The following is a 25,278-nucleotide window of genomic DNA, read 5'->3' as shown; positions in this document are numbered from 1 at the left end:
GCTCATCTGGAAAATGCAGAAACATTTTCAGATACTACCAAACATTTTTTTTTTTTGTTAAATAAATGCATATTGTAAGCTATTTGTTGTAAATTAATTTCCTCTGATAAGCGTTGATACTGCCTAGGGCTTTTGTTATGAAAGGCAACAACGAAAGTCGATGTAGGGGGAAATTTAAATATTTTTCCAAATTAACAAACAAAATAACTTGTTGAGCATCTGTGTTGTGATCCTCTGCTCTGCTTGCATTGAATATATTATTAAATATATTAATTTCACACCACGACTCATGGATTTGCCATCATTTCCCCTTCATCGCAATGCATCATGGTCTATAATGCTCGGTTATTGACCAGTCGGTTGTACACTTCTATTCAAGATGAATTGTGGGATGTTTTGAGTCTTCTCACTATACATTCAGACACCGTTACATGGAGACGTATCTTTATAGCAGCTGATCATCAAATACCATTTTGGCCCATTTTTGTAAAATATAATTTCTAATCCTAATGTAAAACAACGACACTCAGCGTTAACACACCAGCGTGTGAACCCAGCAGTAATGCTTGGGTGGCCAGACACTAATCACATTAGAGGAACCAGCATCTTGAACTCCAGCCACTCCTCAATCTCAAAGTCCATTAGAGCAGGAAAAAAAGCTCTTTTATTAATATCCCAATATGACAGAGAGCGAGATTGTTAGACTATCTCGCTCTCTTCCTCGCTATCTGATTCATATGGAAGTAGGTCAGTGGTGTCGCCTCGGCTATGAATGGGCTCTGTTCGCCAAAAGATCCACAGGCTCAAAGCAATTACACATTAACACGGAGCTCCGTCCCCAAATTTCCCTTTAGAACCCGTCTGCTGCTCGACCTTCCAGCTGGTCCCTAATCAGCCCGGACCACACATTAACAGCACTCCTTAACTTTTAATAATTCCACTTCCCTGTACCGCATGAAAGACGTGAATTAATGCAGAATATAAAACGTGGATATCGTATGTAGAAACAGGGAACAGTGTTTTTCTTCTGGGTCCGAGAATCCGAGACGCATCAATAAATCCAGATTTAAAGCCTCACTAGCTGCTTCTTTATCTGCTCAAAATCTAGAGTTTTTTAGAACATTTTGACCATGGTAATGGTCGCCTACTTCTTCCACTACTGAGAGAATTACACACAAAGTATGAAGTATATATAACGTCTTACATTTTAACAGTAAGTAACACCAGTGCCATTTTTCTACAGAACAAGACCTTTACGTTCAATACTTTAAGTTTATTTTGCTGATAATACTTCTGTACTTTAAGGTGCTAAAAGTAGAATTCAGAGCCCTTTCAATGTCTCCCAACATGGTGCTAACATGCTAACAGTGCTAACAGTGCAAAACACAGCAATAGTGCTGACAGAGGAAAAGTATGTTTACCTGACAGGTAACCGGAGGGAGGGAGGGGATCTACACTTCACAACAACACCGCCATCATCAGACCCCCGAATGAGTGTAAAGCAAAACTGCAGCTTCGAGCTAAGTGCACTTTAAAGGCAGGCACAGCCAGGGCAGCTATGTAAACAAAGCAGGGAGAAAGCAACAACAACACACACAGAGGGAAGGTGACATTGCTCAGACATTGCTTCGCTATATCTTTACATCGTAAATAGTTATTTTGCAGCTACATTGATGCGCCGAATGTCGAGAGAAGATGATGAGGAACTGGATGTGACTACTTCCTGGTTTCGGTGCTTTGGTTGCTGCACTATAATCGTCCTCCCGCTTTGCTCCGGAGCACATTTGCATTTCCCAAAGTGACTTCTTCACACATCCTAAAAATGTTCCATCAGCTCATCACACTCGGATGCTGTTCTGCCATCTTTTGACACATCACCTGTGCTGAATCCCCTACCTGCTGGTTGTTTTTCTTCTTCTTCAACCCACTTTGATGCCCCACTTACCCCCCTTGCATTTGCTCAGATGAGGACTTTGCTGTTAGTTTCTGCTTAACTTGCCCAGGGTGCTTGCCTCAGTAGAATCCATATATTCTGGATCGGCCTTTTTCCATCCTGTAAACACTGCATTAAATATTGATCGTGTATCAACTTAAAAAAAAAGTAAAAAAATGTTTTTTGCTGCTCTCGGCTTAATGTTGACCGTGTAAGATTTTCTGCTAACGAGACACTTCGAGTGCTGCGAGTCATTTCGACAGCAGAGATTTGATCAAAGCTCCAAATATTTCAAATAAGTGGTGCATTGAGCGTTAAGAAAGCACTTTATTTGAAGAAGGTTGCCGTAACGTAGCAGTGATCGTACATATGTCGTCTGTCTGATGGTGATGCGCTGCAGGCGGTGGAGAGAAATTATGATAGAAGTACGGGAAGATTTCTTCAAGCGGTCTTTGTTGGAGGCGTCGAATGGAAATGTCGGATCGCGAGCTGCAGCCTGAGAACTTCTTTCTTGTGGAGCGAGAGTATTAAAACACACATGGCAGTACAGTGATAGCAGCCTTACCTTGGTATGCATTTTAAACAGACCAATTTAGCATCAACACATTGAGGATCGTAGATTTAAACGAAGGCTCCGTTTAAAAAGGAGCCCATATGTTGTGTAATATGTGGTAAATTAATAACATTTTTTTGTGCACGTAAAGAGGGGGCCTCTTACACTTACACTATGGTGTCATTTAACATTTATTTTTTAAATAATACAATAAATATACTACAATCGAACATTGGCTTTGGTAGAGTTACAAGTTCAGCATTTTCTCTCTCCACTTCACAATTGTGGACATGACCTTTTTTTTATATATATATATATATATTTATTCATCACTGTTAAAAAAACAACAAAAAAAGGCGGACGCATCCCGATGAATAAAAAACGTGGCCTGGAGATCATGTCGCTCTACACAGTCATAACAACAAGAGAATAAAACTTTACAATTTCATGCATACAGATAGGTTTTAATGCTTCAAAAGACATACAAGAGTGGATGGCCACAGTAAACTTGAATTTATTGACATAAAAACCAATATAACTTCTATCCTCTTATCCTTACACAGGTTTGACAAGACTGTGAAAACAAACAAAAAAACAAGACAGACAAAACGGAAATCTACAAAAAAACAAAACAAAAAAAACAAAACAAAAAAAAACAATGGCAGCATCACTGCTGGTTCTGGAAATGTACAAAAAAATGTTTTCTCCTTTTTTTATGAAGAAGAAAGTTTTAAATTTGGGTGTACTGCATCACAATGAAAATAAAGCCAAAGATCTACAAGCATATCGAGTTAACAGAAATGGTTCAAGTCACATATTTGAAGATTTTTTTTCTTTTCTTTTTTAAAGGAAACAAAACGAACCTATGTATGAAGGGCATAACGATTCTGTGGTAGATACTAGTGGTCATAAGCATAGAGAGTGCATAGTTTTGAACAAAGAGCATAATTACAATAAGGGCAAAAAAAAATAGTAGACCAACAAGCCAACGCTTTCATCTTTCTAATTTATTGACCTGCTTCTACAATCAAGAATAAAATGGTAGAAAAAGAGAAAGATTTCAAGCCACCGCGGACCTTAAAGCTAAATATATACCTGAAAACCTTTTTTTTTTTGGCGGGAGAGTTAAGGGTTTCGTTGGCCAAACAAAAACTTTGGACCATATCCTTTTTTTTTGGGTCCCAATCAACAACAAGTCCACTTCTCAACTCCCATCAGTGTGACGTGGAGGATCCAGCAGCCATAAAGAGCAACGATATGCAAAGAACGCCTCGGTTTCCTCTCGTTAATCGCCGACACTCGTTTCTTATCTGTGCGGTCCGCCGAAGCGGGAGATAACAAACGCCGCCATGCTGCACTGATCTGTGAGCGCATGTGTCGAGAAAAACGGCAAACGCCACCGCTGAACACCCAAACAACAAACAGACAAATAAAAAAAAAAGAAATGGATGCAGCAGAGATCCACCTGTTGGACGTTGGAGGGGGGGTTCCTTTCATTCAAACAACACAAACTAGAAAAATACATAGCACCACAGAAGAGAGAAAATAGCACCTAGGTTTTGATTTCTTTGTGTTATTCATAAAAAAAGAACATTTTGGCGTCATCTCCCATTGCATAGTCTGATAGATGTGTGCTTCGGGGGGGGGAGAAAACAAAAAAAAGCTGTTTATTAAGTTAATGATTCAGTTCAGAGGGCACCGAGGGAGGAATGTATTCGCAAATCAAACTGTCACATAATATCACAGAGCTTGTTTTCGTCTTTTATTTCCATTCTGTTTTTAAATTACAACAAGGTGTGCTCCACAACTGCAACAAGACAGGACTTCCCAATTTTGTATTTTGGTTTTGTTTGTTTTTTTTCAATTTACAAGTCGAATTTCCTCACTTTTTGATATATTTCTACAATGTTTCCCCCGTATCCATCGTCTCCTACTTCGCAATGAATAAAGTCACATGCATGTTTTGAAGCCAGAAGCAATAAACATTACCAGGAGAAAAAAATATACAGAATGTACTTACAAACATAAAAATTATTTATATATATTTATATATATAAGGTCCATCCCAAGGGAATGGGGAGAGAATTATGCACAAACAAAGCTCCCGTAGCTAATGAGCGAACAAAACCAACGATAGACAAGTGGAGAAAGAAAAAAGCCAGGGAGGGAAAAACATGAGATCAGATTTTAAGGAAAAGGAGCCAAATCAGATGGAGTCCGTGGCAAAGTACTGCAGTCGCCTTCGTTGGAAAAAAACATCTAAATCATGTGATGACATGGGCCTAGGGTGTGTGTGTGTGTGTGTGCGTGTGTCTGTGTGTGTGTGTGTGTGTGTGGGAGGCAGGATCTGACATCCAGTTTCAAAACTTGCATGTGATGAAGAAGGCACACTGAGGTTTCAAGGTTATTTTCCTCTATTCCTATAAAATTCTGTATTCTCGACTTGATTTTTTTTTTTACTCGTACTTGTTGCTTTATGGAAAAAAAAGTTACTTTTTTATACAAATAGAATTGTCCTATTCTTTTTTCTGAGAAAACAAATATGCTTTTTTAAATTTTTTTCCTTTTCTCCATTTGTTCAGTAAAAACAGTCTTAGCCGATGAAACAGACGGGGCCCACTTCGAATCCGAACTTCTGCGTGGAGCCGCCGAAATCGTTGAACATCATGTCCACGAACGGCACCTGCTCCACCTTTGGCGTGTTGATCTCAAGTACCGTCTTTTCGTAACCCTTTTTCAACTGTGGGGGAGAAAGGAGACACAGCGGGAGGTTAGTCATGTGTGGAGGGATATAAAATAATAAAATAATAAAAACCAATCTCCAGAGATCGGAGGGGTTCTTATCGACTCACCGCGCAGCCGTCGACCACGGCGCGGATGTAGGGGTTGTTATCGTAAGACATCTCCTCGTCGTTGGAGCCCAGGAAGCGGACGGCCTTGTCGTAGCTGTCCTGGTCCTGGTCGTGCCAGGCCACCGACTGGTAGCAGTTGTAGGTCATGTTCTGTCGGGCGGAGGCACTCAGCAGCCGCATGAAGGTCATCTGCACCACGCTGATGGGGTTTCCCTCCGCGTCCACGTAGGAGAGCTGCGAGGAGGAACGCCGGTTTTAAGTGGAACGGCAAAAACATGGAACACCAAAGGGGGGGAAGACTCGCTGAGTCATGTCTATACTGTGCAGTGTTTTTGTTTTTTTTTGTCTCTCGGGAGCTATTTTTATTTAATTTACGACTTTGTCATTCATGTTGCTGTTTTTTTACGGCTGTGTTTGGGATTCGAGTGCGGGCTTCTTATTGACAAAGAGGAGGTGTCATCCGAGGATGTGGAGGGAATATAAATTAATATATAATAAACTAACATGCTCTCTGAGAGAGCGAGGCGTTGACCTGATACATTTTTTAAATTTACTTCAACAGATGGTAGGAGTGGGTAAAAATATCGATATGGCAATATATCGCGATACTTTGCCGCCCAATACAATATCGATTTTTCAACTCCAAGCGTCACTGAAACCAGAGCAAAAGGTGGAATTTTTGGGGACTATTTTATCTTGTGGATTAATACATATTTAGTACATGATTTGAGTATTAACAACAGACGAGTGTTAATAGGACTTAAGATAAAAAAAAGTGCCCAGATGTCAGCCGTGTGGCTCACCTTTTATAGAAAATGTTTGTTTGATAAAAGAATCACTTCATTGTAGGTTTTTGTTTTTTTACTGTGATTTTTTGATGATAGAAAAAAATGGACATAACATAGTTTTAATAAATGACGTTCAAATATTTAGATCAGTCCATATTTCTTAAGCAATAGATCAGGTGATGATACTATATAGATGAGGGAAGGAGGCACAGAATATTTCCATGTCTGGAAGCTCTACTGATGTGAAAATCAGCATAACTAAATATCTCATTTAAATGTTGATTATTTTCAATTATGTAAAAATACATACCTAATATGAGCGAATTATGTTAAGCGCATGAAAATGTAATTATCCTAACAGGAAATATGTTGCGCTAATATGTTAATTGCCTGGTAATTAACCTATAATTAACCCAGATTTAGCTTTTTTTTTTTCCTCCAGCCCGTGTTGCAGCAAACGGATGTATTCCATTAAGGTGATTACAGCGCTTTGTAATCCTGCTGATGAGGACGGGCAGCTTGGCAAAAACACATCACGGCTCGGTTTGAATGTCTGAGCGTGACTATCTACATACCAACCATCAGGAATCCATTAGATCCACATAGTCGCTTCGTCTCTCAGACACACAGGACTGACTTGAGGGTGGAGCGCATGCAGCATTCACGCCCATGCAGCCAGAGCAGCACACCGCCCGTGTGAGCCTGGACCCGGTCTTTCTGGACTGGTTGTCACACACACACACACATGCACATACACACCCAGAGTACCGACACTCAAATTCGACATGAACAGAAGCAGCTTCTCCAAAAAAGTAGTGCCAATGAATTAGCTAATTCATTACAAAACAGAAACAATGAAGGCTTGGTTCTGCATGTCGATGAGTGCCGCCCCCCCCCCCCCCTCCCCCCTGCATAGCGTGTGGATCCAGCCCGACATCGCCAGAGAAACATTACCTCTTCATCATCACAGCCGCAAGTCAACAGTGACTGAATACCCAGAAGCCCCTGGGTGGTGACTGTGTGCCAGACCTGACTCGGGGGGTTAAGATGTACTTTTAAAGGGGAGGAGACACCAGCAGAGGATAAATGACCTGATGAGGTTTGACTTAAATAAAAAATGTAATGTGCAATGAAGAGACGGGGACTATTAAATCAGCTATGTAAAGCTTCTTGAGTCATGGGGGTCGAGGCACACAGTCACTAGGAGATGCTCTCTTAATGATGCAGAGGTGTGGTGCTCCCACAATCCTCTCCTCCATTGCCTTGCGAGAGCATCGCCCCGCGTCGAAGTCATGCACCGCAACCGGCAAGCAAAAGGGTGCCACGGCATCAAACACACACTCGTGTCGAACCAGACGCATGCAGAGCCTCAGGAACCGCAGAGTCCAGGTCGTCAACCAGGACTCCGGGTCCACAGGCGGGGCCACTTACCAGGGAACCTCTCTTGTAGTGACTATACCATGTGCCTGGCGAGTCTTTGGGCCATTTTGCCATTTTGCTCTGTAAAATATAACAGGGTATTCAGGGAAGGGAAGAGGACTCGGGGAAGTCGAGGTTCTTACCAGTTTACCACGTTTGAATTCACTGAACCAGGAGCCGGGATTCTCCTTAACCCAGGATGTGAGCCTAGCCTGGGGGCATGGATCGACAGAGAGGCAGAGGAGGGAAAAACAGCAGCGTTAAAGAAAAGAAAAACACATCTGACAGAATTTCATCCCAGCTCGTTTCTCTCCTTCCCCTCTTCCTCCTTCTGCTCGTCCTCTGAGGGAGTCGAAACCTGAAATAGCATCCAGCAAGATCAACCAGACCAACCGGTGTCCGGGGCAGAAGATTTTTTAGTAAATGCCGTTTTGTACAGTACAAACCGTAGCTGGCAGCTAATTGCTGCTGAAAAATTCATGAGTACACAGTGATTAATTAAGCAATGATGGCCTGCGAGGAGCTCTTGTACGGCGGCCTCCGCCCCTGCTGTTCAGTGTTAGTGCTGTGCAGCCATGGCGCACTAACTTTGTTATGCCATTTAAAGCTGTGAATTGGCCAACAGGGGCACAGCTCTAATGATCTCCGCCATGACAAGGATGGATTTCTCTCTAATTAGATGGCAGCGTTTTGATACGGAACTGTCATTAATGTCTTAATGCGTTAATGAATGATGAGCCGCGGATCAGTTATCGCCGGGGAGGAAGATGGCATACATTAGACCCGTGCTGCCTTCAAGGTGACCTTCGGTGGCGGGGATGGACTGAGCAGGTAATACATTCTTCCTGTGACTTTTTTATTTTTTTAACTTTTTCTAGAATCCATGATTCTGTCTTCGTGACTGCGATGGTGTCGAGTGCGTGGACGGTGTATAAATAAATGTGCTTGGGTGTGTTTGCAGTCTGACAGCGCAGGCTTTATTTCGCTGTAAAAAAAGAAAAAGAAAAAAAAAAAAAAAGTCTGCTTCATTATTCTAAGCTTAAGCAAACTCCTGCTCCTCTAGAGGCTTGGTGAGTGGGATCATTAAAATGGCTGTAGCGCCGTGCTATTACACAACCCTGACTTGTCAAAGACAGTGTTTCACCGCTCTCCGACCGCACGCTCATGCATAATGAACCGGGGATCCGCTGCGACGTGTCTGTCACCTGCCAAACGGCTTAACGGGGCCCTTAATGGCCGCCTCCATCTAAAAATGGCACCCAAAAAAACAAGAGTGTGGGAAGTCGTCTCCCCTTACAGCTGTCAGGACTAGAGTGAGATTTAGCGCGTTTGTAAAATAAATGCAATATGTTGTGTCATCCACTGCTGCAGGTAATCTCATGGAGGATAATTATGTGTGTGTACGCAAGGAGATATTATTTATCAAGCATGCACGGTGGTTAGTCCCAGATGTGTGTGTGGAGGGAAAAAATCATTCACTTGACTGTCAATCAAATCACAAAGTGGAAATAGCAAAGAAAAACTATCTTTCTCGATAGCCAACCTTTTTGTGTAATATACCCCCGTGTGTTAGTGTGTGTGTGTGTACAGACGGTCAGACTCACCCCTTCAGACTTTTTATCTGGGAAGATGCAGCTTTCTCCTCCCGCTGTGAAGTTACAGTAAACCTTGAAGGAGTCCCGAGAGCAGCCCTGGTTTGGATCAATCCAGTACTCACCTGGAGAAGGAGACGGAGACAGCAATTACAGAGTGATTGGTACTCTACTTCCCTTCCTGTACAGCACATTTCCTGTGCTAAAAGTATCTCCTGTGTCTCCACTATCCTGTCTGTACTGTGCCCACATCATATTCATAATATAATAATACTTTTATAAGGCAAACATTCAATAAAACATTGTAATAAATGCATTAAATGTTATGACGTGGTTTGAATCCCAACATCATCCTCCGAAGAAAGAAAAATTAAACAGAAATACTCGTGTTAACAGCTGTGACGGATTAGAAATATGCAAATATTGAAGATGCAGCATGTAATGATGGTTCATTCTGGAGCTGCGACTAATGATGATTATAGAGAAATCTATTATTTTCTCAATGAATCGTTTGTTTCCTTGAAAAGTTATTGTCGATGTATTTGCAGATCATTTTTCTGCCTATTGATTTATCAAGTCACTGACTCGCTGTAGACGAACTGTATAAATGTGTGTGTGTGTGTGTGTGTGTGTGTGTGGAAGCTAGATTAACAACACAGCTCCCTCCTCCTTCTTCGTTTACTGAGCGATGCTGCGTGATAACGGCCATTACAGCGGCGTAATTAAACAAACTATTACACAACCGAGCCTGGTTTCAGAGTGGAACACGAACCGTCGGGGAAGTCGGGGTGGCAGAGCTGCAGGTCTTTGCAGGTGCGAGCGGGGTTGCTCTGCGTGCCCAGCGGGTGCTTCATCTGCTCGATCTCCAGCTTCAGGGAGTTGAGCGAGCCGAAGATCTCCTCCATGCCGTCGTCGTAGTCCTTGTAGTTGGCGTCGGCGGCGGGGTCGTCCATCATCTGGCTGGCGTCGATGCTGCGGCGGGTTCGGCCCTTCATGTTGGACTGCATGGGGAGCGGGTGGATGACGTCGCCGGGTGGGCCCTGTTACAGATGCCGGCCAGAGATTATGTTAATGTCTGGAGACGATGACTCACAGTGAGGATAAGAGGAGTCAAACGTCTTTTTTAACTTACAGGAGGACCAGGAGGTCCAGTTGTGCCAGTTTCTCCCTTTGGTCCAGTTTGACCCTGAGAAGGTCGAATTAAAGCAAAGGTTAATCACAAACAATGCTTGATGCTTGTTACAGCTCCTGTTTCAGGAAAAACACTCACCGATGACCCTTTAGCACCTTTGGGACCAGCAGGACCCTAAAAAGAAATCACATAATCAATATTGGCTCAGGTGGTTCCCAGTATTCAGTGAAACACATGCATGATGAGGCTTACAGGTAATCCAGGAGGACCGAGGGGACCGAGTGGACCTGAAGGACCTGAAATACCCTGAAGGAAAAAAAAAAAAAGGTGTGAATCCATAACGAACAAAGCATTGTTTATTCCTGCTGCGTCCGTATCGACTGGAATAGAGTGCGTGGGCAGGTGTGGACCTTTTTATAAACACTACTTGTGTTTGCTTACATTGTCTCCCTTGGAACCATGTGATCCTGGTGGACCGGGAAGACCTCTGTCGCCCTTCTCTCCCTGTTCACCTGGGGGTCCGATGAGACCGATAAGACCCGGGTGGCCCTGAGGGGAGAGAACAACACACACAAACATTATCAATACAACGGTCAATAATACACCACAGCAAACATTAGCCATATCACGCATCCATCTGCCACACTACTCTAATCATTACGGTAATGATTTGGCGGCGAGGCAAACAACACATCTAATCAATCTGCTTGTAACTAGGTCCATTAGGCCTGGCGTTATGCTAATTCTACATCACAGATGAACTCGTGCAGGTGGCTGACCTTCTCTCCTTTCACGCCGGAGTCTCCTTTCATACCGGGTAGACCAGGAGGACCCTGAAGGAGGGAGAAACATTTTGAATGATGATCCAGATCAGACTATGTGATCTACAGGAGGAGTTGCTTCTACTTACCATAGGTCCAGGGGGTCCATCTGGGCCTGGGGACCCGGGTAGACCTTGCTCGCCCTGCACAGAAACACCATTCAGACACGTTTCTATGGATATTGCTCTTTTATGTTCGGCAGCTTATTCACCAACAACAACATCCTGTGATGAATTGGTGTGACGGTACTTACAACTGGGCCAGGGATGCCCCTGAGGCCTTCAGAACCGGGCTTGCCAGGTGATCCTTGAGGACCGACGGGGCCCGTCTTTCCTTGGGGACCTTCCATGCCAGACTCTCCCTTTGACACAAACACAAAACCATTATATTATACTGGTGAGGCTGACGTTACTGGTTTACAAACAGGAGATGAACAGGAGATCCGGGTGTAATACCTTGCCTCCCTTCTCTCCCTGTCTTCCCTCAGGTCCTGATACTCCAGGGGGGCCCTATTCATAAATAGATGACAGATTATTTTAGTGGAATATAAAGTGTGAACATTGTGACATGGATAACATTTTTTTGGAGGACCAGAGAGCAGAGGACGGCACTTACTCTCTTTCCTGGTGGTCCGGAGGGACCAGATTCTCCAGTGGGTCCAGGGGAACCCTGGATTCAGATGTTGACAAAAAAATGAAAATGTAACAGAATTCATTTTTGTGATTTTTTTAAAATCATAAAATATAAATAAACACTCACAGCTTGACCGGCCTCTCCGTCATCTCCCTTATCTCCAGCAGGTCCGTCTAATCCCTGCATGAGAAACAAACAGAGCCTCAGTCACGTTGCATCAAAAACAAACTATAAAGAATGAAGTTCATTCACTGATGTATACGTACAGCTGGACCGGTCTCTCCAGGGGGACCAGGGTCACCGGGGAAACCGCTTGGACCCTGAAAAACAATAAAGCGTGAGTTAAACTTACTACATTTAGTTTGAGGTCACAATGTTCTTGCTTTTGTGAGACATGAAATCAGTGTTGGCTGGAGATGGATCACAAATACAACACATTTCTATTATCAGGACGACAAGTGACTTTAAAAAGCCGTCTAGCTAGAGCCAGATTTCATTTACAAATAATACAAAAATTAACGGAGGGACAACTTAAATTAATAAATATATTTGTTTTTAAGTTCCAGAATGTTTTAGTGCCAGAATAAGAGTTTTCAGCACATTTTGATTGGATAATATGGTGACATTTTCATTCCATCTTTTATTCATTTATAGAATAAAATGACGTTGGAGGTGGACGTAGACTTACGGGGCTGCCTTTGGGACCATCATCTCCAGGGGGACCCTTGGGGCCTGGAGGTCCTCCTGTACCAGCTGGACCAGACTCTCCCTTTTCTCCTCGCTCTCCTCTTGAACCCTAAAAAATATTCATGGCTCAAATGTCAGATATGCTCATAAAAATATATATAGATAAAATACTTCTTTGTCAGTTCTTATTCATGTAAATATGGAGGGAAGAGAATCAGACAACTCACTGGTGGGCCAACTTCTCCCTGAAGACCTGGCTCTCCTGTTTCACCGGAGTCTCCCTGATAAGAAAGAGAGGAGGGGGGAGAGGGGTTATAAAAGGGGGAGAGATACATCCATTTTTCCCGAGAGGTGATTTGTTGATCCAACGAGGATCTAAAAGTCCCATCAGTTACAGGAGGCCTCACTGTCCCGATGCCCTTGTCACCCAAATGGCGATAGAAAGCGATGACACAAGGGATTTCAATCCATCAAGCGCCGGCAGTTTGGGTGGCTGGAGCACACCAGGGCGCTGACCTCACTGTTCTCCCTGGAACCGCCACATATATCTTGCCCCCCCCCACCACCACCACCAACCTGCCTTATTGGATAGTTGCTCTGTTGACTCACCTTTACACCGGGGGCGCTATCGTTACTCACTGTCACTTAAGGCTACCTCCGTCCCTGCTGGAGGATTTACTTTGTCACATGCTGCCCTTTTAAATGACGTTGTTTTTGCACTATTTGCATTCTGTGGACAGCAAACGAAAGGGAAACACGTTCCTTTGCTGTGCATACGATAATAAACTCTTTAAATCTGATGCAGCTCTGCAGATGAGCCGATGAGCAACATCTCTGTGTTGATGCTGCAAAATTAGTGTTTGGCCGTCTTCCAAACCTTCCGTTGGTGCCGTCAGGGAAAAAAAACCCCACTCTAACCGGTTGGTACGCCCCGTTTCTAAGCATGACTGATCCCTCCCGTATCGGCAGCGGGTCTTTTTCTACAACGTTGCATCTAAGGAGGCCTTGACTCCCGTCTTTACAACAAGATGCTCGCCAACGCGGGCTGCCGGGGAAAAAATCCGCTGACAGCAGGGAAACCGTGAGCATGAAGGACAGCTGTTCATTAATGATATATGAGGGATGTATTTACGAAAAAACAACAACAAAAAAAGGAAGCTCAGTGGCTTTGGCAGCTCCCTGGGCCAGCCAATAAAACGCCAGATCAGCTAAAGAGCGATTAGCCCTAAAGGAGTGTTTGTTTGTCTCCTCCTGGGGGAGATTAGAAAAGGAGCAAAAGGTGATTCTATTGACTGAACCAGATAAAAGGAATCACACCGTCGCTACGGGAAAGTGCACAGCGCTGCTAAAGCAAAATTTGTACGAGCTCTGCCTTCATTTTTTAATAATGCATTTCTCATCGAGGTCTTTGAGTATTTATTCATAATCTCCAGTTCTGTTGGAGGACGCAGCGTGTCCATTAGATTTGCTTTGCAGCTGTCACTGTGGCAGAAAGGAAAAGAAAAAATGTCCTGTCTTATTTAAAAGGATCATCATATAAATAGGCATGGAGAATATTAATGGCCCAAAAAAAGGCTTTTAAAAGGGGGATCATTCACAGTCTTCACCACGGAGCACTCAAACAAACTGCTAGCGCGCCCAATCTGTCCTTTCCAAAGTGATAATAAATCCATTCAACCGGACAAAAACTGAGTCGCATATATCTTGATATGGGAGTTTAGTATGAAAAATGTCTGAAACAGTCAGCTGCCTAAAACACCAAGGGGCCTTTGTTGTGTTTTATCTGCGTCTTTTGGGGAAAAAACATCTTTATTTTAAAAAATGCACATCTGGAGAGACGTGGCACTCAGCTTGTTGGTTTTTTTTGGAACGGGACCAGATGTACCATCTGGAAGAAAAAAGCGTCTGTCGATGATGAATACATTGTCAACTAGAAACAATACATTTCAACAGGGTGAGTGGACTTCCGTAATGGACGATCACAACGACTCCCATCCACTTTAGAAGACCGGAGACGCTTCAGTCCCACAACTCCTCTTTTAGCAGAAATAATTCCCCAGAAAACAGTAAAACACACTGTGTTTACACTAACACCAGCTGAAGAAGTGGCAAAAAACCCCATCAAAATGTTATGGATTGATTAAACCAAAACTCTCCAGTCCCAAAGCAGACATAAAGAAGAAGTTTACCTTTTCTCCAACAGAACCAGGGTTTCCAATACCGCCAGGAGGTCCCTGAGGTCCATCGGCACCTGGGGGTCCTGAGGGGCCCCTTGGACCAGGAGGGCCGGGTGGACCCTACACAGAAGAGGAGATACAGTCTAATGAATTAAAGGGACTTTGCATGCAAATGTCTGGTAATGTGATGTGTTGAATGATAACCCTTATGTTCAGTATATTAACACACACTTACCATTTGACCAACGTCTCCGGTTTCACCTTTCTCACCAGGTGGACCAGGTAAGCCCTGCGGAGTGGAGAGGGTTCATCAGTATTGGTCAAAATGTTTCTTTAATCACAACATCCCACCGTAGTTTCTATGTTTCCTAGAAGTCCGCACCTGCAGCCCAACTGGGCCTGGAGGTCCGGGGAATCCTCTTGATCCTTCATCTCCCTTCTGACCAAACAGACCCTGCTGACCTCTGGGACCAGGCTCACCATCGGCACCCTGAACAACGACAAGGGGGTCACAATGAGGGAACGCAAAGGCTTGGGGGGGTAGTACTGTTGGTTTTACAGCAAACTGGACACACTTACAGCAGGACCAGGTGCTCCAACGGGTCCTTGAGGGCCGGTGGGACCAGGTGGACCCTGCAGAAGAGAGGAAACGCAAATTAATCACAGAATTCACAGTATAAATGGATCAGACATGAAAAGCATTATGAATAAACACCAACTTACATGCTCTCCTTTGTCACCCTTGCCTCCTTTCTGGCCCGGCTCTCCAAGCTCTCCCTGTGGGATGACATCATCACAGATTTTGACATCACAGATATAACTCTTGACTCAAAGTAACACAGGTGACGGGGAGATAAATATGTGACAAAGAATAATATTCAATTCATCATCAAACAGCGGAACAGAATCCGACACGTCAAAGCACAATAATAAAACCTACTCTCAGCTCCATCAGAGAGAATCTGTCAGGATATTTCAATTACATCTCTCTGTCTGGTGCCAAATATCCAAGGGGGGATATTCTATCTATCCTATATTCTATTCTATCTTGTGACCGACGCCGCTTGCAGCCAAAAACACAATAATAAGTCCCGTCTCAACCTGTTTGCACCGGCGTTCCCAGAGTTCTTTCAAAGCCTCCACACTGTGGGTGTTTGGAGAAATAATGTTAATATCTGCCAAAGCCAAAGGCGTCTGCTTTTTCAGGGGTTTGAGTCAGACGATGCTCTTTGTGAAGCGGTGTCGGGCTTAAAATAAAAGGCTTTGCTTTTTTCCCCCCGTGGACGGGACTCATAATGAGAAAGTGTCTAAATGTGTGTAAACATTAGCTCGCCAGATCCTCTTTTTTTTATCTGCACGGCAAATACCCCTCTGTATCCTCGGCGTCCGTGTGTACCACAGGGACCACTGCCGGGCCCGTTGAGAACTGAGGCATTCTTCAAAGGAGAAGAGATTATCCTCCGAGTATATCCGCGGCTGATCTGCTTGCAAATGTTTTTAGAGGAGTTGTTCCCCCGCTTGTGAATAATGAAGGGTCACATTCACACATTCTGTTGTCGCCACCAAAAAAAATCCCTCCCTCCCCTCCGTCTGTTTGTAGAGAGGAGCACAAAGCTGTGAGAAGGCATCTTTAAAGATCTGCTAATGTGATGCAAACTCTGTGGGGCTGATTCCCTTTAGAGCGTTTAAGGTCGCAGGTAAAGAGAAGTTAAGCAGCTTTGTAAGGTGTGGGGGGGTGCATCATCAAAAACAAAAAATTCAATGCAGCTTTACTGGATTTTCATTTTAAGGGGACAAAGACAAAATATGAGAAGTTACCCACCTTGTCTCCATCCTCTCCAGGTGGTCCAGGAGGTCCTCCAGGTCCTGGCAGACCCACTGGTCCCTGAATACCATCTCTTCCAGCTGGGCCTTGAGGTCCTTTCTCTCCCTAAAAATACAGATATTTTTCCAGAATGTTGAAAATCCAATATTTTTCCTGTAACGTCACAGCACCCTCTATATAATGCGATGCTCTTACCGGTCCACCTTTCTCTCCGTGAGGGCCTGGAGGTCCCTGAGGGCCAGGGCGTCCGGGGAGACCCGTAGGTCCGGCTGGACCAGCGGGACCGCGTTCACCAGGAGAACCCTACAGCGCCGCCGCACAGCAACAGTTTAGTGGATCAGAAATATGTAGACATCAGGTATCACCAGGTTCATCCACCAAATAGGTCAGACCTCGCTTACGTAAGGAGCAAACTGTGCATATAATTATATTATATAAGACTGAGGGTGCGAGGACAATTCCCAGAGACAGAATATGGAAGAGTGACAAACAGAGGATGCGATGCAGTAAATTGTACTCACAGCGGGGCCAGGTGGGCCATGAGGTCCTTCATTCCCTTTCAGGCCGTGAGCCCCCTGCAGAACAAGAGAAAATGAGGGCTTGAGGAAACAAACACATCTGTTGGGTAAAGCACACATCCTGCCATACGCACTCCTTCAAACGGTGCTCAGCGTGAGACGGGACAAACCTCCTATACTCCCCCGAAGTGGAGGCTGAGAGCGGCTATTTTACGGGGGGAAAAAAAGGTGTAGCGAACATCCTTTATGTTGCAGAAGGGAACAGGTGCATCACATCGTCTCTACATCCCGGGGTTGGAACGATTCCTTGCAGTAACAACAAGAGGGTGAATCGCGTAACTAGCTGGACTTTGTCGAGTTAGAATAAAGTCAAAAATATGTATTGATAAATAAACAGCCTCATCTGAAACCCACTCTGGGAGGCGCCATCGTGTCTGATTCTTGAAGTTAACCGCAGTCTTAGAGCGAATTAATAGCCCGGAAATATTATGCAATAAACAATCTGTGGCAGAGATATTGAATTTGTGAGATGCAGAAGGGAATACTCACCACAGGGCCAGGCAGACCTCTCTCTCCGGGGAAACCTCGTGGTCCAGGAGGGCCATCCTTACCCGCTGGGCCAACAGGACCGAAGTCACCCTGTAGGTCAAAGCACAATGCTATTAGTTGTCTGTGAACGCAGGGTTGTGGTGCTGTGGGATTTATTGTTCCTAATTAAACTCAGATGAGCGTGGTCGAATCATCCTATAAAACTCAAGGTGTTATTGCGTGCTTCAGGAAATATGCAATATATGTAGAGCTTCGGGATTCACCTTGGCTCCTTCTTTGCCTGCAGCACCGGGTAGACCCTGCTCACCAGGTGGGCCCGGGGGTCCAGGATGACCTCGGTCTCCCATTGGTCCAGTCTCACCAGTTGGTCCCTACAATTGGAGAAAGAGAAACAAATATATAATCACAGGCATCTACAGCTATTAAAGGTGTGAAGAAGAGGGGCTACAGTAAAGAGGAACACCCGTGAGCAAAATCAGCAATTCAATAAAAAAAAAATAAAGATACAATTTCTCCATCTATTAGGAAACTGCAGGGAGAAGCTGAGCATTTGCTGTGTGGGAGGCCTACTAGTCATTAAGGCCACATACAGCTCCGTTATCATCAATGTTCTCAGCTGGCTTTAGCAGAGCGTCTGGGAGGGGAAGTCTGTTAAACCTTGTATGCATAATGGATGAAGAGCCCATTGCTAATATAAAAGAGGATAAACAACACTTAAGTTATTGCCGGGGAGATACACAGGTACGAAAGACAAAAAAAATGCTGAGAGCCTTCTGGTAGCTTCACTAGCGTTGAGGATTTGGTGGCATCTAGCAGGGAAAAGGCAAATTTAAAAAATGGACCTGTCGAGAGCACCATATGTAGATATGTATGGCTCGTTTTAAGCAGGCGGCAATCTGGCCAGCAGGGGGCGACTCCTCTGGTTGCAAAATGAGCGTTTATGATCTCAATCTCTAGTTTCAAGTCTTCTTCAATACAGCATGATGTTGATTTAGTACATTATGGTCCATTTAGAGTCAAATTGACACCAGTGTCTGGTCTGGTTAGGCTTTAAAATTGCATTTCTGCCAATAGTTGCCCCTAACAACGACACGCTGTTCCCTTTTTAGCGATCCCATTCAGGTCTCTGTTCAGGAGATTCGTCTCTTCTTCACCGAAGAATCCAATCAATAAGTCGTGCTGATAAAACATATATGGGAGCAACACAACAAGATGGTCAGTGGCCCACCTGAGGTCCAACCACGCCTGGAGGTCCAGGAGGGCCGGTCTTGCCTTGGAATCCCTGTTTATCACAAGGAGGGTGAAAAGAAACAAGAGTTACATTTCCATACGGCGACCGTGTTGAATACAGATGTAAGTGATGAAGACGAGATCACTCACAGTCTCTCCTCTCTGTCCAGGATGTCCAGGCAGGCCGTCTTTCCCTGAAGGTCCCTGGGAAACACACACACATGTATGAATGAAAGAAGATGGGTTTTATAGACGGTGTGTGTGTGTGTGTGTGTGTGTGTGTGTGTGTGGACTCACAGGAGGGCCCTTTGGTCCTGGGAAGCCTGTTGGTCCCTGAGGCCCTGGAAGACCCTGAAACAAAAGGTCAAAATGATGTTTGGTGAATAATAAGTGATTCTACATGTTGAGATGAGAATAAAATATAAAGTGTGAAGGTACGTACCCTCTCACCGGGGGGTCCTGGTGGGCCATCATTCCCTGAGTTACCCTGAGGAGACAAGAAGGAGTTAGAGGTCAACGTTCACCACAATGTACGCAAAAACACAAAGCCGCGTACGAAGCATCCAACGCACCTTTGGTCCGGCTTTTCCAGTTGGTCCTCTCGGTCCTCTCTCTCCACGAGGCCCCTGGAGGAAAAAGACAAAAAGCATTAAAAAAAGGGGGTCCAAGTGCCAAGATCTGCCATCTGCACACAAGCACGAGTCTGCTGAGTAAGACTAACCGTTGGTCCTCTCTGTCCACGTGGGCCGGGCTTCCCTGCTGTTCCCTGTGGACAAAACAAGAGGACGCATCTTCATCAACAAAGAGTCGAACGCAAGCGGACAAGTCACATTTACAAACAGAATCTATCATCTTTTATCATTCACTCGTCAAAAAATACCATTAATATTCATCATGGCACTTAGATGAATTACTACCACTTTAATACACAGCAATATAAGGTTTTAAAACAATTACAGTGGCTGCATACAATTTTAATGAGAAAAACAATATCTTCTTTTTTTTGTGTGGCTTTTAAGTTCTCTGAAACTACATTAATGGCACTATTATCTCTTCTTTTTTTTACCTCTGGGAACTTGGTCTCATATTCTCCCCCCCTTAAAATGTTTTGTGAAGATGAAAAGCTTTATGCGCCTGGCGAACCATTACTCTTTGCAGGCGAGCTAATGGCCCGTCCCTTAAACAAAGAAAAATGAAACATTGCCGGCAGAGTGATAAACAATGCTTTTGGGTTTGGTTGGAAATGAGTTGTGTAAGTGGTAGAGAAGAAGGAATCGTCTTTCTGTCCTTGGTGAAAAATCTTTATCTTTAGCCATGCTACTTCCTCCATGTTGATAAATGTGGGCGCTGGGACGGGAAGCTGTCTGCGGCGCTACGCCCCTATTGATCCGACCCCGTGTAGGAACGAGAGGAATAATAAGAAGCCTGTCCGACATACCCGAGTTCCTTTCTCTCCGTTGGCGCCGGGGAAACCTTGGAAACCTTGAGATCCCTGCGTGGGAGAAGAAAGAAAGAGACAAACCTTAAAAATATGATATCCCTTGTTTATTCCCATGAGATATCCCCTCTGGCATATTAAACGGATCGGGGAGTCCACAGATAAAAGCGTGGTTTTATTGTTGTCACATCAGCGGCGGAGAGCCGACACCAAAAGGCATATTCAAATCCCGCCTCTTTGATCAGAGAGCTTCAAGCATGTCCACTTGTCAGACCGCGGCTTCGCTGGAGGGGCGAAAGGACGAGGCCGTCCAAAAAAGTTCAGACGCCACGTGCACGGAAATTAATTCTCTTTCAAATAAGCACAGACGTGCATGTGTGTGGTTGGCCTCCTTATCAAGAGGGGTTTACGGTGCAGAGGTTTATAGAGATAGTAGTGAAATACACTATTGGTGAGGAAGAATTACCTTTGGTCCTTGTCTTCCTGGGTATCCTGGTAATCCAGGTACTCCGAGTTTACCCTGTAGAGGAGAAAAGACACATCAGAGACAGATAAACACACAAAACCAAAACAGAGGACATGATTAACTGTTTTTTCCCCTACATGATTTAATTCTGTTACCTAATTAAAAGTTATTAATTAAGTGAGACACCATGACATATTTTGTATTTTTTTTTCTTTCAAATTTTTATTTAAATCGATTGGTGTACATTATACCGCACAGATATATAATAATATAAAAACAAACATAAAATTATTTTCTTCTTTTTTTAAAGGAGTCATAACCTGGTTTTATACGTATCCAGCCCCCCTTGGATCGCTTTGGATCAATTCGTAAAACTTATTAGAAAAAAAAAAAAAAATTTTAATCAAACATTGAGCTTGTTCTGACCCTTTTTCGTACCGCGATTTTATCACGCGAGATTACGCGCGAGGTTTTGACTGGTCCGGATGTGCGTTGTATAATATGTAATGAGGCGCGCGTTGATTCGCCGCAGGAAGGACAGAGCCGGGGGGGCTTGCCTGCATGCAGACTCCAAAACATAATGGCGGCGCTTCGGCGATTTCAGGTAGCGGACGGGGCGGGGTTGGGTGGTGAAAGAGGGGTGGGCTTATGCAAGTAGCCGCCACGGTGACGTCACCGAAGGCGCAGAATCAAAATCTCGTGCTTTAGGAATGCACACCCTTGTGTGCTATTCCTGTTCGGAAAAAGAGCAGAAGCGAAAAAACGGCGCCACTTTCAAACTCCAGCCTTTCAGGCAAGTTTCAACTGAGGTCAAACACAGATATGCATGTTTTAACAAGAGAAATTGCGATTTCCTGGTGATGACTCCTTTAAATAAAAAAATGAAAAAAATGAAAAAATAAAATAAAATAATATATTTCGTATATTTAAGGGTTATCGGTAATGCAAAAATAATAACAAATAATAATAACAAACAAATAAATAATAGATTTATTTCAAAAGGGCATTAAAACAAAACATTGTTGGCTCTGAAACAGCTTTTTTCTTTTTTTTAGGTGTGTTGCTTTTGCAGCCTCATATTATTGTTTTTTGTAAATTTGTAATTCTTGGTTTCTAATTGGTGGTAAATTGTGTTTTATTCAATGTGTCATCCTTATTCATGCTGTCATTGTGTCATATGAGGCGATTTTAATCGTCATTTATTGTTGACGTGTGTCTTTGTCGTTTCTGCATGGTAGTGATGCCACATTAAACCGGATTCAGACCAGCGTCTACATCCACAATGCAAATCAGCTGAAGGACTCTCACTCTAAGCTTTAAGGATGAACAACACGTGTAGTGCGGTCCTTAAACATGGCCGTGGTTTTCCCTCCAACTGCGGCTTGTGATATCCGGTATTTGTGCGACGTTGTTTGGAGCAGTCTGGATGACACTCGACGTTACTGAAGAGAATGTAAAAGACCACTAAAGAGGCCTCCAGAGGGAAAACCGCAAACATGTCGACAAACAAAGTGATGAACTGATTTGATTTCATGTTCCCAGCTGGTTTAAGAGCAGTTACTGTTCAGGAGACAAAGGCTGGAATAACTACTTTTTTAGGGGATTTGAGTGTTTTTTTGGGGGGGGTTTTGCAGAAACCAAACTGGCAACCCGGAGCTTACCTTCTCACCGCCTGTACCAAGAGGACCGGCATCTCCCGGGAGACCTGAGCGACCCTTTGGTCCCTCGGGACCGTCTTCTCCTCTGGGTCCTGCTGGTCCAAACTCTCCCTGGAAAGCACAGGAAGCAGGAAGTAGTCATGTTCTTTGTACATGTTTGAAAACCTCTATTGTCTTGTCTTTTCTTCTTTTTCTGCCTTTTTACTCGCGTATATCTACATTTCTTGGCTCATTACTGCAATCAAACACTGCATTACTTCCCTCTGTTTTTCTTACAGATTTTAAGTGGGCGGGGCTTAGTCAGAAAAAGGCGAAGTCAAGTATTTCCATGCGCCAATGAGGATTTAGCAATATTTTAATCAAATCTGATGACAGGCCCTCGTCAATTATCAACAAAGCTTTATGTAAATTACGTTTAATAATTTTAAGTTTCCTCCTGTCCCTCCTCGATCTTGAATGATTTTATTGATTTAAATGTTTTTGTATTCAGAGTATTACATACATTAATGAGAGTAAGTTTCTTTCCCTTGTTGTTGATCACAGGGAATGAAAAAGCAGCACATTTAAAGCGTACAATGTAACATTACTCCAATACTTGTTTTTTCTCCTTCAGACATCCAAAAATATATTCATAAATAAATGTCTAACGTAAAGTAAATAAACAATATCCCATCTACACATATACATGGATAATTATATATAATAATTTTTATTTGTATGAAATATTTTATGTGACGGAAATTTTGCACTTTGTATTCGAAGGAAAAATACAATTAAATAAAATGAATCGTGTTCTATTAACTTAACTCTGAAACAATTAATACCGAAGGATGTTTTTTTAAGTCAGGAATATTTCTTGGCAGTATATGGACTACTGTCATTTTCGTTGAGTCATAAGTACACCATATTCTTTTAAAGAAAACGAGTCCATCCTTTCAGGTTAACCCTTTAAAAACCGCTGTAAGTGTAAAAAGTTGCGTTAAAAGTTATTTTCCCCCTCAGTAGCAGGTAGCGACCCTATTATCGCCTCCCGCCTTCTAGCGAAGTCACCGGCTAAGTGACAAGAGTACAAACTCGCCCTGACAACTGGTCGTTGCCGCGGCGACCCAGAGGACAGCGCCGTCAGGCAAACCGCACTTGACTCTCGCACAATCGCGAGCTCATCAAAGAGTTTAAAATTAAAGCACTCTCCCACCGACAGACGCTCTTCATAGGCCTGCTTAAAAAAAACCCTGAGTCATTTAGATTCTAGTCCACGTGCGTCTCCTCGGGAACTCCTCAAATCCTCGCTTTCATCTGGATCTGCTGCATCTCCAGAGGAAACCGGGCCGGAGCGCCGCGTCTCTCTCCGGGGTTGAAGGGGCTTTAGAGTGCCATTGATTTCTACTTCCTTTCCGTGTTCAGCCATGACAGGCCCGGTCAGGGATACGGGGGAGGGGATTGATGTCTGAACTACCGGGGTTATGTTTCTCACTGTAAAAAAAAAGATAAAAAGTTTCCCCCACAACTAAACTTGACATCATAAATCCCCTAAGTGCGGAGAAGGATCTCCTCCTGGCTCCGCCTCTCAAAAAGCGGCGCTTTGGTGTAAAGTTGTCTAGGTTAGGAGGACCGGGAAAAAAAGTAGGAGGATTGGAAGCTGCTACTCACGTAAGCACATCGCCAGCAGCTGGCAATAGGAGCAACACCTTATGTTTGCTCATTACCCACAATTCCACAGCAGTCGCAGAAGGCCATGAGGGGACCTAACACCTCAGGAGTGATTTCACACTTAGTTCAGGTAAAGGTCACTCCCCCACCCCCCGAAACAAAACCAAGCCCCAAACACAACTCATAGCACAGATATTGAAGTCGTCTAATTATTTTTGAGTGTTTCCAAAACTCCGTGATGAGTGACACACATAATCCAAACAAAGCAGCCTTACCCTGTCGCCCTTGAGCCCCATATCTCCCTTGAAGCCGGGGAACCCGTCTTCTCCCTGAAAGGAGACGAAGAGGTGAGGACGCCATAAAAGGATGAAGAGCGGGATCATACAGATGTTCAAACATTTCGCGTGCTATTCATATTCATGCAGACACAGACAGATGCCGAGTCTTGGCAACCCCCTCCCCTCCCGTTGCCATAGAAACTCTTGATCGCCTTTTCTTTTCTTTCTTCCGCAGCATCAGTTTTACAGGATTTCAGCGAGATTATCATTTGCATGAAACATTCCATGCAAGACCACCACACTTGTTATATTTGGGTATAATTGATTAAAAAAAAACAACAAAAAAACACCATGTCTCTGGTTTGTCTGCTTTCTTTCGCACGGACACTTTCTCAGCCAATAAGTGTGAGCTCTCTTACCTTTTCACCCTTGTGCCCTTTAAGACCGCGCACGCCATCCGCTCCCTGTGATGCAAGAACACACAGATGTGACAGATGTGAAGCCGGACAACATGGACCAATCAGCTCATCTTGTAACTGAGGGGGATTTTTAGCCGGAAGTCAGGGCGCTTTCATGATCCCCCACCCCGTTCTCTTTCTCCGTCCAAGCTTTAATGATTGGATTTTACTTGATGGGAATCCTTTTGTCTTCCGCCTTGAGCCGTCATACGTGAGCAAAGTGATGTAAAGATCTGAGGCGGTGACTCTCCTGTCTCCATCTTTGCATCACTGAGATGGTTTTTGTGACAAAAGGCCGTTCCACTCTCGACGGTTAAGCAGCAAATATGCAAATTGGAGCTTTTAATTTGCAACACTTAGTTGTTGCAAAAAAAAAACCTTGGAAAAATTAACATTGAGTTTTTTTTTAATGCATTTTAATAAGATAATGTGCAACTATTAGCCCATAATAAGGTACCACATTTGATGATTTCACAAATGTATGAGTTGATAATCATCTCACCTTCACGCCTCGCGGCCCAGGATAACCAAGGGGTCCTTGAGGGCCAGCAGGGCCCTGGGGGGAGAGAGAGATGTTTAGTGTATCACACACACACTTACAGTCACACACACACAGTGCTA

General features: G+C 43.9%; 1 protein-coding gene across 2 annotated transcripts in view; it reads right to left on the bottom strand.

The window, feature by feature from the left end:
- Window positions 1-2,984: 2,984 nt before the first annotated feature.
- Window positions 2,985-25,278, bottom strand: part of col5a1 (procollagen, type V, alpha 1) — a 66,066-nt gene continuing 43,772 nt past the window's right edge. Inside the window, exons 27-66 of one of the 2 annotated variants that reach the window (XM_084036114.1) lie at window positions 25,160-25,213; window positions 24,619-24,663; window positions 24,197-24,250; window positions 22,275-22,382; window positions 20,614-20,667; window positions 20,148-20,201; window positions 19,431-19,475; window positions 19,282-19,335; window positions 19,152-19,196; window positions 19,007-19,060; window positions 18,860-18,913; window positions 18,708-18,761; window positions 17,743-17,850; window positions 17,480-17,569; window positions 16,934-16,987; window positions 16,608-16,715; window positions 16,410-16,517; window positions 15,311-15,364; window positions 15,167-15,220; window positions 14,970-15,077; window positions 14,823-14,876; window positions 14,600-14,707; window positions 12,638-12,691; window positions 12,412-12,519; window positions 11,990-12,043; window positions 11,850-11,903; window positions 11,706-11,759; window positions 11,546-11,599; window positions 11,344-11,451; window positions 11,180-11,233; window positions 11,049-11,102; window positions 10,711-10,818; window positions 10,522-10,575; window positions 10,408-10,443; window positions 10,270-10,323; window positions 9,910-10,177; window positions 9,150-9,262; window positions 7,558-7,626; window positions 5,339-5,572; window positions 2,985-5,226 (exon numbers count right to left, since the gene is read on the bottom strand). In XM_084036114.1, the coding sequence (XP_083892240.1) occupies window positions 5,080-5,226; window positions 5,339-5,572; window positions 7,558-7,626; window positions 9,150-9,262; window positions 9,910-10,177; window positions 10,270-10,323; window positions 10,408-10,443; window positions 10,522-10,575; window positions 10,711-10,818; window positions 11,049-11,102; window positions 11,180-11,233; window positions 11,344-11,451; window positions 11,546-11,599; window positions 11,706-11,759; window positions 11,850-11,903; window positions 11,990-12,043; window positions 12,412-12,519; window positions 12,638-12,691; window positions 14,600-14,707; window positions 14,823-14,876; window positions 14,970-15,077; window positions 15,167-15,220; window positions 15,311-15,364; window positions 16,410-16,517; window positions 16,608-16,715; window positions 16,934-16,987; window positions 17,480-17,569; window positions 17,743-17,850; window positions 18,708-18,761; window positions 18,860-18,913; window positions 19,007-19,060; window positions 19,152-19,196; window positions 19,282-19,335; window positions 19,431-19,475; window positions 20,148-20,201; window positions 20,614-20,667; window positions 22,275-22,382; window positions 24,197-24,250; window positions 24,619-24,663; window positions 25,160-25,213 (3,198 nt within the window). In that variant the 3' untranslated portion in view covers window positions 2,985-5,079. Of the gene's footprint in view, window positions 5,227-5,338; window positions 5,573-7,557; window positions 7,627-7,688; window positions 7,758-9,149; window positions 9,263-9,909; window positions 10,178-10,269; window positions 10,324-10,407; window positions 10,444-10,521; window positions 10,576-10,710; window positions 10,819-11,048; window positions 11,103-11,179; window positions 11,234-11,343; window positions 11,452-11,545; window positions 11,600-11,705; window positions 11,760-11,849; window positions 11,904-11,989; window positions 12,044-12,411; window positions 12,520-12,637; window positions 12,692-14,599; window positions 14,708-14,822; window positions 14,877-14,969; window positions 15,078-15,166; window positions 15,221-15,310; window positions 15,365-16,409; window positions 16,518-16,607; window positions 16,716-16,933; window positions 16,988-17,479; window positions 17,570-17,742; window positions 17,851-18,707; window positions 18,762-18,859; window positions 18,914-19,006; window positions 19,061-19,151; window positions 19,197-19,281; window positions 19,336-19,430; window positions 19,476-20,147; window positions 20,202-20,613; window positions 20,668-22,274; window positions 22,383-24,196; window positions 24,251-24,618; window positions 24,664-25,159; window positions 25,214-25,278 lie in introns of both variants that reach the window. The other variant, XM_084036113.1, reaches the window with a different exon arrangement.

This window comes from Eutrigla gurnardus, assembly GCF_963514095.1.
Source record: "Eutrigla gurnardus genome assembly, chromosome: 19".
Taxonomy (NCBI): Eukaryota; Metazoa; Chordata; class Actinopteri; order Perciformes; family Triglidae; genus Eutrigla; species Eutrigla gurnardus.
Note: the sequence above shows the minus strand (reverse complement) of the source record. Positions and strands in the feature narration are given on the sequence as shown.